General features: G+C 38.7%; 1 protein-coding gene across 2 annotated transcripts in view; it reads left to right on the top strand.

Moving 5' to 3' along the window:
- The window catches only part of PKD2 (polycystin 2, transient receptor potential cation channel), a 58,894-nt gene that overhangs the window by 33,106 nt on the left and 12,866 nt on the right, over window positions 1-12,922 (top strand). For both annotated transcript variants that reach the window (XM_049885758.1, XM_049885757.1), the window contains 4 exons: window positions 1,438-1,666; window positions 5,028-5,195; window positions 9,416-9,597; window positions 10,711-10,831. In XM_049885758.1, coding sequence (XP_049741715.1) covers window positions 1,438-1,666; window positions 5,028-5,195; window positions 9,416-9,597; window positions 10,711-10,831 — 700 coding nt within the window. The remainder of the gene's footprint in view (window positions 1-1,437; window positions 1,667-5,027; window positions 5,196-9,415; window positions 9,598-10,710; window positions 10,832-12,922) is intronic.

Here is a 12,922-nt window from a genome sequence, read left to right as displayed (position 1 = left end):
TGTATTTACACACAGGATAGGGAGAATTAAATCTTATCCGTATTTTGTCATTATTTTTGAAGCCAAACTCAACTCTGCTTTACAAGGCCAGTTGGCTTTTTTCCAGTCCTTGTATTTAACAGCTTTTGCAAAAAATAACATCACATTAAATCAAGTACTGGTTACTGCTAGAAATGAACGAAAATCTATTGCAGTTATTATTAACTTTTTCTCATGACGCCAGTGAAGGTAGAAAGAGGATAAAAACAGGCAGGCAACTCTGGTTGACATTGAAGTAAATACCTATTTATAGAGGGTCTTGAATATTTCTTTCACTTCCTTCCCATACTTTGAGTATTGCCAAGGCGGTTACTTCATTGCTCAGCACTGTTTTCTATGCTTCCGGAAGTAGAAGACAGATGTGGGGCCAGAATAGGCCTGAGAGTGATGACTTGGCACCCCGAGGCAACGCCCTCCCCTTTGGAGTTCACACTGGGGTTGTGATGAGGCTCTTCATTTCAGTATTGTAAGTTTTTGGTTCTTGCCCCTGCTCTCCAACACATCAAATAGGAAAGAAAGAACAGGAGAATGGACAATAAAGAGGGAAGAAAAACTTACATGGTTCTTCAATTCTAATTTGCCATAGTGCCTGTCTTTACTTGATTATTGCTTGTGTGTGAGTCCTGGATACTGAAGGTCTAGGTTTGGCTACCCATACTTAGTAATGGAGAAACAGTTATACCTAATAGCTGACTAAAAGTCTTTAAAAAGGCTTAAATTCTATTATTAGTGTGACAGTGTGAGACCTACAAAATGGGAATTTGGCAAGAAAAATCCTCACTTCAATTATAGTAAAGCACTATAGATAAGTGCCACCAATATGAATGTAAAAAACTGATATTACCATTTCAGACAATTAGACATTTATTGAGCACCTATTAATTGAACCTCCAGGAAGGGAGAAAGTTCCTCCCAGCAAGTTGAACTATTCAGTGCTAATGAATGAGTGAGAGATTTCAGGCCCTGTCCACGTATGTGTACAAAATATATTGCCTACTTCTCAAGCAGACCGTACTTGTTTTGCATGAATTTTTCTTATGTTTTTTGTGTTGCAGCGTATAATGACTTGCACTTATTAGAAATCCTAGAAAGTGTATTTGTTGATTAATTTTTTACGTTAAAAAAAGAGTACAATACTGTGAGCAGTATAAATACCAGAAAAGCAGAGGGGAGACTTAGGAGGAAGTAATCGTTTGAGCTGGGAGGGCTGGCAAAGTCTCGTTCCTTTTGCGGCACAAACTTCTGCAATACGGAGTTGACTGGATAAAACATTTTGCAACTAGTTTGGGGTGACTTGGGGCAACAGTTTTATTACTTTACAGTGCAGGGGTAGAATCGATAAATAACTTCTGCTAGCTAAACCCAGGTGTTGTTTTAATCGTTCTTATTGCAACACAGGTTATTGGTTGAATTCCCAGCAACAGGCGGTGTGATTCCATCTTGGCAGTTTCAGCCTGTAAAGCTGATCCGATATGTCACGACTTTTGATTACTTCCTGGCAGCCTGTGAGATTATCTTCTGTATCTTTATCATCTACTATGTGGTGGAAGAGATTCTGGAAATTCGCGTTCACAAGCTACAGTATTTCAGGAGTTTCTGGAATTGTCTGGATGTTGTGATCATCATGGTAGGTTTGAGAAGAATACCGAATTCCGTACTTAGTTATAAAAACATTTTAGAATCTTTGATTTCCTCAGCATTGTGGATCTTGATTTTCGGAAGGAGAATCTAAAAATTCTCTAATAGGTCAACTTTAGTCGTCATTGTTTTCTCATTTTGCATGAGTCACCCTTCTGAATTTGCCTTTACAGTAAGCTCTCAGCTGAACACTAACTGCGAGTATAACTGAGCCATTCATATTTGACCTGAGCATGCCATGTGAAAAATGGGCGAGGAAGCAATGTTTTGTCTTGTTTTTTGCTAATGATATTTTTCTCCAGCTGCTAGTAAATTTCTATTTTGCTGCACATATACAAACTGTGGCAAGAAGAAACACCCTGAGAATATCTTGAATGGCAGGGAAAACATGCCTGCAGTTTAAAATTTCTTGCAATAATCCACAGAGAATAAAATTAAAGTTAGGATGATCAAGGTTTTCTGTATGAGATACGAGAAATCATAAGGCAGATTTATGATACAGGCAAGACCATAGCACCCTACAGACCCTGTGCCTGCCCTGACTCAGTTATAATTTCTAACACTTGTTCAAGAGGTTTCCCCATCACTGTCATCTTAACCACTTCCTTCTTTGAGGCCTCAGTGTGGAAATGTGTTTTTATAAGCTTTTTACCCTTCACCAGATTTTGCTAAGTCCTGCTAAACATTTCAGCATGTAACAGCATGCTTAATTGTATGCTTAAGAGTTTTGATTGGCACAGCTGTAACGAATGTTATCCTGTGCCCCTCCTTCCCACTGTCCTGAGAAACAGATGGCGCCTGTGAAGTATAAGCACGTGATACGTTGTCCCGTTAGTGTTCTCTCTCCTGTGATCCCACTTTGCGCCCAGTATTTCCCCCACCTCACCCCTGAAAAAGAAGTTTGGGCTTTGTGAAGCATTTACATCAAGTTGTTATCAAGTCTTTTCTCACTAGAGTTAGTTGATAAGACATAGACAATATTTTATTCTTGTGGGGGTAAAAGAACGCTTAAGGCATGAAAAAGAAAAACAGTATTCACAGCAGCAGTGATAATAATAATTGCTAACACTTTAGAAGCTACTCTGTCCTTAATACAAATTCAGAAGGAACCACTCAACGTAAAAATTCCTATAGCAGCGATACAGTTTGGAACCCATCTGCCCTGATGCAGTTAGAAGTGCTTCCCTTCTTTCAGGATGGTGGATAATGTCACATGATTACTATAGGTAATGCCCTGGAATCCAAAATTCTCGATGTATTAATAATGAGCATAGTTACAATAGAATTTCAGTATTTAAGGAGGCAGGAGAGGCCATGACACTGGAAATAATTTCTCAACATACTTCTCTCCTGGGTGATGGCACACTGCAGTCCGAATGCATTGGCGGTTAGTCTAGAACACAGTTATTGTTTCTAACTCTGAGGATGCAAACCCTGCTTTTTGCTTTGTATATACATGCTTCTATTTTAGGCCATTTAGGATAAAAGTGAACCAAAGTGTGATTTTATACTTATTAATAATAGGCTTCTTTATTTTTTAACCAAAAAATTTCAATACCAACAAAAGGCTAGTCAGTGGTATCCAACTTTTTTGATCATGTGCCTGTCAGTGAAACTTTGACTACACACCACAATGTAATATTTATATACTGGTGTATTGGTAATAATATACATATATAGAGAATTTAACTGAGATAAAAATAAATACAAACAGAATTCTAAAACTTTCTTACCACTGGCATGGAAGGTCTAATATTTTCTTCCCACACCCCAGCGGGTTGCTTTGTTCCCACGTCAGAGACCACTGGAAAAGAACAGCTGATGAAGTCGTGGAAACTGAAGATGGTTCCCTTGGCTCAGTAGCCACCACGTTTTGCAAGCATTTCTTTGAAAGCTTGCTTCACTGTGCTATTGTTCTTATTTTTTTAATTCTTAGTGCTGCCAAGACATTTCAGACAGTGTGCTTTTATCAAGAATAAGGAAGGGCTTCTGGAATCCCACTTCCTCTTTGAACCTTCTTTGACCAAGTAGAGTCAGGTCACGCTTTCTGCTTACCGCCAGACATGCCCTATTCACCATTGGACCTTCAAACCTAAGTCAAAGTATCTTAGTTATCTAGTGCTGCTATAATAGAAATACCACAAGTGCATAGCTTTAATAAACAGAAATTTATTCTCTCACAGTCTAGGAGGTTTCTAAGGAGCAGCTGGTGGATTTGAACTGCCAACCTTTTGGTTAGCAGCCAAGCTCTTTCTTAACTACTGTACCACCAGGGCTCCCTAGGAGGCTAGAAGTCCAAATTCAGGGCGCCAGCTCTAGGGAAAGGCTTTCTCTCTCCGTCAGCTCAGGGGGAAGGTCCTTGTCATCAATCTTCCCCTGGTCTGGGAGCTTCTCAGTGCGGGGACCCTGAGTCCAAAAGATGCGCTCTGCTCCCGGCTTTGCTTTCTTGGTGGTAGGAGGTCCCTTCCCTTGTCTGCTGGATTCTCTCTTTTATATCTCAAGACATTGACTCAAGATACAACCTAATTCTGTAGATTGAGTCCTGCCTCATTAACATAAGTACCTCTAATCCTGCCTCACATCGTAGAGGTAGGATTTACAACACATTGTAAAATCACATCACAGAATGGTGGATGACAACACAATGGGAATCATGGCCTAGCCAAGTTGATACATATTTTGGGGGAACACAATTCACAATCCATAACGCAAGACTTTTGGCCTTACCTGGCCCACATTTGCTTACATCCACCTGAAACTTCAAATGATCTCCTAAATATAAATATATATTGGTATCATTTAACTTTGAGTGTTTATCTGGTTTTTAACCAGAGTATGTAAGTTTCTTGAGGACAGGAGCTGTGTGTTTTTACTTCTATTTATTCCTCTTAGCCCAGCACTGTGCTGTGTACATAGGCATCCACTGTGTATTCATTCAATAAATCAAAGAATGGAGGGCCGGAATTTGGAGAAATGAAGAGAAGTCAGAAAATAAAAAACACAGAAAGCTAGATGGGGCTGAGAAAGCAGAAGGGTAGAAAGTGATTTAAGTGAGAGTGGCAGAAAAAAAGGAAGGTGTTCCTGTTTGAACTTAATTTTGTTATAGTATCATCACACTCATTGGATTTCTACTCCTGATTCAGGAAGTATAAGCAATATCTTTTACTTATTTAATGGCAATCCTTAGCACCTTCCGTTGTGCAGGTGACTTTTATGAATGCTGTTGGCCTGGAACACTTGGTGAGCCCTAGAGTTTATACATTTGTAAAGAAAAATAAACTAGCTGCTTTAACGTAAGCTCCAGATTTCTAATATGCTGTCATGAAATAATAAATCTTCTTGTTTTTCAGCTGTCAGTGGTAGCTATCGGAATTAACATATACAGAACTTCAAATGTGGAGGTGCTGATGCAGTTTCTGGAAGATCAAAATACTTTCCCCAACTTAGAACATCTAGCGTACTGGCAAATACAGTTCAACAATGTAGCTGCTGTCACAGTATTTTTGGTTTGGATTAAGGTAATTTATAAATGTTATGTTTGGCTTTTTCTTAATATTATTTTCTTTCTCTTTATTAACCTGAGTCATGGAAAATGTTGGAGGACTTGAATTTGCCTTTGTGGCCAAATTCAAGTAGCCGTCTGAAGCTGCTCCATGTTTTCTATGTCAAGTAGAATACCGGGAATCCTGTGGTCATTGACCTCACTGAATGTTGCTGTTTCTCCTGCTCATACTCCTACAGGACCTGACCTTACAGGCGTCATTGAGAAAATGCAGTAAGAGGCCTTTTCATTATGTCTCTGGGCGTAGGGCCCCAGCCTGCTCTGACATGGGAATAGGCCCAAGTTTCACCTGACATGGGGTGACCAGGTGAAGAATGAGGAACTAAGTGAAAAAGGGGGGAAGGACCAGGTGGAGGGGAGGAAGAGATGCTGTACTTAAATGCTTACTGGAAAGCATCTCCCTTTCCCAGGTGAAGGCCAAAGTTATCTTTACCTGGAATTGAGATTGGAACAGACCTGTCTTCTGCATAGTTCCGTAATCACTCATTTCCTTCTTTTCCCAAGGCATATCATGCCTTTTCATGTATGTGAAAGGTTAGGGCATTTCATACACAATGAGCCTCAATTCAGGAGACGCAGGAAATTTCAGTAATTCTGAGGCAGCTTCCAACCTGTCACCAGCTCAGGTTCTATGACTGTGCTTCCGAACAGTAGCTATTAGCTGCATGTGGCTACTTAAATTTAATTAATAATTAAATCCAATTGAGAATTCAGTTCCTCAATCACACTAGCCACTTTTTGCATGCTTAATATTCACATGTGACTAGTGGCTACTGTACTGGACAGTGCAAATATAGAATATTTCCATCATCACAGAAAGTTCTGTTGAACACTGTTCTAGAGGGGACTCATCACTATTGTAGAGGGTATGCACCACAGGTACTCACCAGGTGTTAACACCTGGAAAGCCTGAGATTGGTCAGAGGGCACAGACCTCATGCTGGTATCTCTCATCCTGTTTATTCAACTGAATGTGTGCTCAGTAGAAACAACCACTAAAGCTCTAAACCCTTATCGTAAAGTAGTAATAATAATCCAGATCTCAAACTAGTAAGAATTGTATCAAGAAATAAGATTACAACCCTCAAAATGAGATTTGTTGAGGCCAGAAACATTAATTTGTAAGAGGCCTGTCTTAGTCATCTAGTGCAGCTATAACAGAAATACCACAAGTGGATGGCTTTGTTGTTGTTAGGTGCCGTTGAGTCAGTTCCAACTCATAGCGACCCTGTGCACAACAGTACGAAACACTGCCCGGTCCTGCGGCCATCCTTAAAATCCTTGTTATGTTTGAGCCCATTGTTGCAGCCACTGTGTCAATCCACCTCGTTGAAAGTCTTCCTCTTTTCCGCTGACCCTGTACTTTACCAAGCATGATGTCCTTCTCCAGGGACTGATCCCTCCTGACGACATGTCTAAAGTATGTAAGATGCAGTCTCACCATCCTTGCCTCTAAGGAGCATTCTGGTTATATTTCTTCCAAGACAGATTGGTTCATTCTTTTGGCAGTCCATGGTATATTCAGTATTCTTCACCAACATCACAATTCAAAGGTGTCAGTTCTTCGGTCTTCCCTATTCATTGTCCAGCTTTCACATGCATGTGATGCGATTGAAAATACCACGGCTTGGGTCAGGCACACCTGTAGTCTTCAAGTTGACATCTTTGCTTTTCAACACTTTAAAGAGGTCCTTTGCAGCAGATTTGTCCAATGCAACACATCTTTTGATTTCATAACTGCTGCTTCCGTAGGTGTTGATTGTGGATCCAAGTAAAATGAAATCCTTAACAACTTCAATCTTTTCTCCATTTATCATGATGTTGCTTATTGGTCCAGTTATGAAGATTTTTGTTTTCTTTATGTTGAGGTGTAATCCATACTGAAGGCTGAGGACTTTGATTTCATTAGTAAGTGCTTCAAATTCTCTTCATTTTCAGCAAGCAAGGTTGTGTCATCTGCAGAACGCAGGTTGTTAACGAGTCTTCTTCCAATCCTGATGCCCCATTCTTCTTTTTATAATCCAGGTTTTCAGATTATCTGGTCAGCATATAGATTGAATAGGTATGGTGAAAGGATACAACCCTGACGCACACCGTTTCTGACTTTAAACCAATCAGTGTCCCCTTGTTCTGTCTGAACAACTGCCTCTTGATCTACGTACAGGTTCCCATGAGCACCTGTTAAGTATCTGCTTTCAGCTTTCAGCCAGGATCCATCTGACATCAGCAATGGTATCACTAGCTCCACATCCTCTTGTGAATCCAGCAGTTCCCTGTTGATATACTGCTGCAGCCGTTTTTGAATGATCTTCAGCAAAATTTTGCTTGTGTGTGATATTAATGATATTGTTGGATAATTTCCACATTCAGGTGGGTTGTCTTTCTTGGGAGCAGCCATAAATATGGATCTTTTCCAGTTGGTTGTCCAGGAAGCTGTCTTCCATATTTCTTGGCATAGACAAGTGAGCACTTCCAGCACTGCATCAGTTTGTTGAAACATCTCAATTGATATTCTGTCAATTCCCGGAGCCTTGTTTTTTGCCAATGCCTTGGACTTCTTCTTTCGGTCCCATTGGTTCCCAATCATAAGCTACCTCTTGAAATGGTTGAACGTCGGTTAATTCTTTTTGGTATAGTGACTCTGTGTATTCCTTCCATCTTCTTTTGATGCTTCCTGTGTCATCTAATATTTTCCCCATAGAATCCTTCAGTGTTGCAACTCGAGGCTTCAGTTTTTTCTTTAGTTCTTTCAGTTTGAGAAACGCCGAGCGTGTTCTTCCGTTTTGGTTTTCTATCTCCAGCTCTTTACACATGACATTTTAATGCTTTGTCTTCTCGAGCCGCCCTTTGAAATCTTCTGTTCAGTTCTTATACTTCATCATTTCTTCCTTTTGCTTTAGCTGCCTGACATTCGAGAGCAAGTTTCAGAGTCTCCTCTGACATCCATCTTGATCTTCTTTCTTTTCTGTCCCTTCAGTGACCTCTTGCTTTCTTCATGTATGATGTCCTTGATATCATTCCACTACTCATCTGGTCTTCGGTAATTAGTGTTCAAAGTGTCAAACCTATGCTTGAAATGGTCTCTAAATTTGGGTGGGATATACTCAAGGTCGTGTTTTGGCTCTTGTGGACTTGCTCTGATTTTCTTTAGTTTCAGCTTGAACTTGGATATGGGCAGTTGATGGTCTGTTCCACATCTAGTGCTGCTATAACAGAAATACCACGAGTGGATAACTTAACAAAGAGAAATTTATTGTCTCACAGTCTAGTAGGTTAAAGTCCGAATTCAGGGTGTTGGCTCCAGGGGAACGCTTTCTCTCTCTGTTGGCTCTGGAGGGAGGTCTTTGTCCTTAATCTTCTCCTGGTGGAGGAGCTTTTCAGGCAGAAGGACCCTGGGTCCAGAGGAGGCGCTCTGTTCCCAGTGCTGCTTTTTTGGTGGTATGAGGTCCCCCTGTCTCTCTGCTTGCTTCTCTCTTTTATATCTCAAGAGATTGCCTCAAGACACAACTGCCGCTGCCCATTCTCCCTCATTACTATCATAGAGGCAGGATTTACAACATAATAGGAAAACTTTGCCATTAAGGTATTTTAAGGAGGGATTATAACGCATACTTCTAATGTATCCCTTCACCAAGATTTCTACCTAGAGCTACGCAGGTTGTGATAGCCTCTCGGTTGTGAACTGTACCTCTTAGGCAGCCATCCTCAGCGCCTTTCTACAAAAACACAATATGGCTTTGGAGTCAGGTAGAGCTGGGTCCAAATCCTGTCTCCAGGCTTCAGTAAGACTCCTGGGGATAGAATGCCAGTATTGCAGCCATTGCAAAGACAATGCACATAAAGCCCTCACCATGGTGTCTGGCAGTAGTTGGCACACATTAAATGGCAATGTTAATATGCAATAAATATTCCCTGATTTTTTATTTAGTTTTCATTTGTGAGTTTTTTTTTTTCTCTCTTTACCTCTTTTATTGTAATTTTTTTTGGGGGGGATATCATGAATCATTTTAATTATAATTAACCTGTTTTCATTATATTTTAATAATCATGTGAAATGTAAGCAGCATAAGAACAGGAAGTTCCAAGAACAGTACCTGGCACATAGTAGGCACACCATAAGTACTTTTTGAATAGGAAAATCAAACAGAAAAGTAATTTCTCCCCTCTCTTTTATAGCTCTTCAAATTCATCAGCTTTAACAGGACCATGAGCCAGCTCTCTACAACCATGTCTCGGTGTGCCAAAGACCTCGTTGGCTTTGCTATCATGTTCTTCATTATTTTCTTAGCTTATGCTCAGTTGGCATACCTTGTCTTTGGCACTCAGGTTGATGACTTCAGTACTTTCCAAGAGTGTATGTAAGTATACATAAAATTAAGAAGAAAAATGTAATCAGGGATATCAGTGCCTTATCAAGGTTATGAAGTCTTCATGACTGTTACTTGACCACCAAGTGTTTAAAAATATTCGTTTAAAATAAAACTTAATTACCTTTCCTAGAAACATTGACCTACTGGTGCAAATAAGAAAATATATTCTGAAATGCTGCTGCTTAAGATAGGAGCCCTAAAGTAGTATGAAATAGTAAAATAACCTTAAGAAACCAACACTGTTCCAAAGACTGAGATTTAGCACCACATGCACATGGTAGCTTTTAAAAGGCCATTCATCTATATTTTTGTTCCTATTGAATATTGTTACCATATATGTTGAAATTCAGCCTATTCTCTAAGGAAAAAAAATGGTATTTCTAATATTCTAGGAGAAACTCAAACCAGTACAGGAATTTTCAGTCTTCTTTTGTCGAAGTTCCCAAGTATGGTATTAAAAGCAGAAAAAAGTAGCCAGTACCAGATTTCCATGCCATTTAGAAAGGAGTTATTAGTAAAGGAGGTGATCACAATGATGGAAGTTAATAGGGCTTTGTGGATGGAGGATTCCTAACTAATGTTGCTCTTTGATAAAAGTCAGGAATGAAAATGATTTTACTGAGTAAGACCTGGCCCTGGCAGCAGCTGGCCACTTTGACCTCACTTTGAGTACATGTGAGCGTATTGAATTTTTGAAGACATACAATTTTGGCTATCTTTCAAAAAGATCTTACTTTTTTAAAAAAGAGTTTTTAAATTCAGACCCAGGGTGATCATTGTAAAATTTTAGAGTAACAGTGTTTTACCCAGCCAATTGGTTTGTAGGTCATCGGATAGTAACTTCATATAATTTAATTATGTTTTCTTTTTTGCCAAGTGAAAATAGCATATTTAACAGGAAAGTATATTGTTTTTATTTCAGAAGGTTTCAATTATGTAACTAGGAAGAGTTTCCCAAAGGGCTTGACAATTTTCTATTATTTGGCAGCTATCTACGCTGCTAAAAAGATCCTCAAGTATGAAATCATCTTTAAAAAATGTTACATCAACTGCTGGACATTCTTTGTTTTTGTATTTTGGTGTTCTGTTTTGTTTTTATAGCTTCACTCAGTTCCGTATCATTTTGGGCGATATCAACTTTGCAGAGATTGAGGAAGCTAATCGAATTTTGGGACCAATTTATTTCACTACCTTTGTGTTCTTTATGTTCTTCATTCTTTTGGTATGTACATTTTTGTTCATAGTGAGGGGCTTTAAAGTTTATGTTCATAAATCACCATCTTCTCTTTCCTCTCATGTTCTATGCCCAATCATTTTTAATAAAGATTTAGGAAGTAGAAAAAATGTAGGTGCTAGAAAACTTATTTTCCTTTTCATTGCTTCAGTTTTAAGTCATAACCAAGTGTTTTTCCCATAAATGGTCTTTCATTTATCCATATATGTGTGTCTAATCAATGCTGAAAAATTAGATCAAGTGCAAATTTAGTTATCCCAAGTGCTGATTTGTCTAAAAAGTAGATTATGCTTGCCTGCTTTTTTAACACAGGTGTCAGCACTTTCATAGTTACTTGCTAGCGTGGCTTGACTGTTTTTTTTTTTTTTTTAAACAGTGAGAACTGACAGAGCGAGCTGTATTCAGGATATCAGGAGTATTATTTGAGTGAATTATTGCTTGTCAGGATTAAGATCTGTTTTCGCTTACTCAGACTTCACACGTCTAGAGACTGCCTACAAAGGACATTCAAATATTAAATTCAAAACTAAATCTAACAATGAGTGGAAATTGCTTTAAAAAATTATTTTCAAAAATTTTTTATTATGTTCATTTGGTACAAATGAACATTTTTTTCCCCCCAAGTTAATTAAGATTTTTTTTAAGGTATTTTATTCTTTATCTTAACATTGATACATTCATTTGTTCCCTGAGAAAGTATTAAATTAGTTTAACTTTGGCAGTGGGTATTTTTTTAACTAAACATTAGCATTTAATACTTTCCTTACATGAGCCATCATCTTGAGAAAAAAAGTTATTTTCATTTTCAGTAGATTTTGTAACGGTCCTTTATGTAAGGTAAATACATTTTCAGTAATTCAGTGTGGTGTATGGTATATATTGGTTGAGTATTAGATCTACTTTAACTAATAGAACTGAAAGGATCAGAAATATTGTCTATTTATCTTGTATGTGTGTATCATAGGTAGTTTTTAAATAAGCCTCTTGAGTTTTCTGCTTCCTGTCGTATAGTAAAGAAAAAAAACAGAGGGGAAGGGTAAGCCTTTGTTACATTGGTGGTAGTACTTTAGATTCTGGAGCACCTGAATCTCTCCTGAGAAAGCAAACACCAGGAAATAAGAGTTCTGCAGCTGACCCTTTGGTTTACCTCAGACCACCTAAATTTTCTTAGTTTGTCAGTCTGCCAGATAAAGAACATCACGGTGGCAGTTTGAGATGCTCACATGTAGACTCATTTAAATGTTGCCATTTAGTAGGCAACACCTTCTAGATTATTCAGTTATTTTATCAGGTCTGTCACCAGAACCTGAAAAGAAGCTCTTAGCTTTTGTTTTTTTTATATGAAAGTAATTTTTATACTACCACACAAAAAGGAATTACCCTCCCTCCACCTCTCAAAAAGAGAGAGAAAAGGCTACTGTTGATACAAACCTTTTTTTAAAAAAATGTTCTTGTATATTTTATACACAGCAGAACATACACCAATTCAGCAATTTCTACAGGTACAATTCAGTGACACTGATTACATTCTCCAAGTTGTGCAACCATTTTGCCCCCCTTTTCCAAATCATCCCACCACCATTAACAAACTCACTGCCCCTGAACTTCTTATCTAAACTTTCTGGCTGCTGATAATCAATTTGATCCGATGTAGACAGTTCTTTAAAGGAGCACAGTACTCAAGGCAGACATTTATTACTAAGTAAGCTAAACTATTGTTGATACAAACCTTTCTTATAAGGAAATGCCAAGCTGAGTGCAGGAGTGGCCACCTTTCCCAGATGACTGCCAGCTGTTAATTGCCCCTGGTTAAGATGAAGCCTTTGTGATGTGAAATAGCCCAGCTCAGCCGGGAAGCAAAGGTCCCATCATCAACAGGGAAAGACCTCCTAGTACAGACTTCAGTCTGGCAATTAAGTGAACTTTCTGAGGCAGGATGGAGAGGAGGAGGGTGAACTTCAAATCCCCACACCTTTAAGTGTTTTTTTCAGCCACTTTCTAATTTTCTAAGACTCCTCAGAGGATCCATACTTTAATCCATTTTAGTGAAGACATTTGCAGGCATTAGTTAACAGCCAT

Source organism: Elephas maximus, chromosome 5 (assembly GCF_024166365.1).
Source record: "Elephas maximus indicus isolate mEleMax1 chromosome 5, mEleMax1 primary haplotype, whole genome shotgun sequence".
NCBI lineage: Eukaryota > Metazoa > Chordata > Mammalia > Proboscidea > Elephantidae > Elephas > Elephas maximus.
The sequence above is the reverse complement of the archived record's forward strand: the minus strand, read 5'-3'. Positions and strand labels throughout refer to the sequence as shown.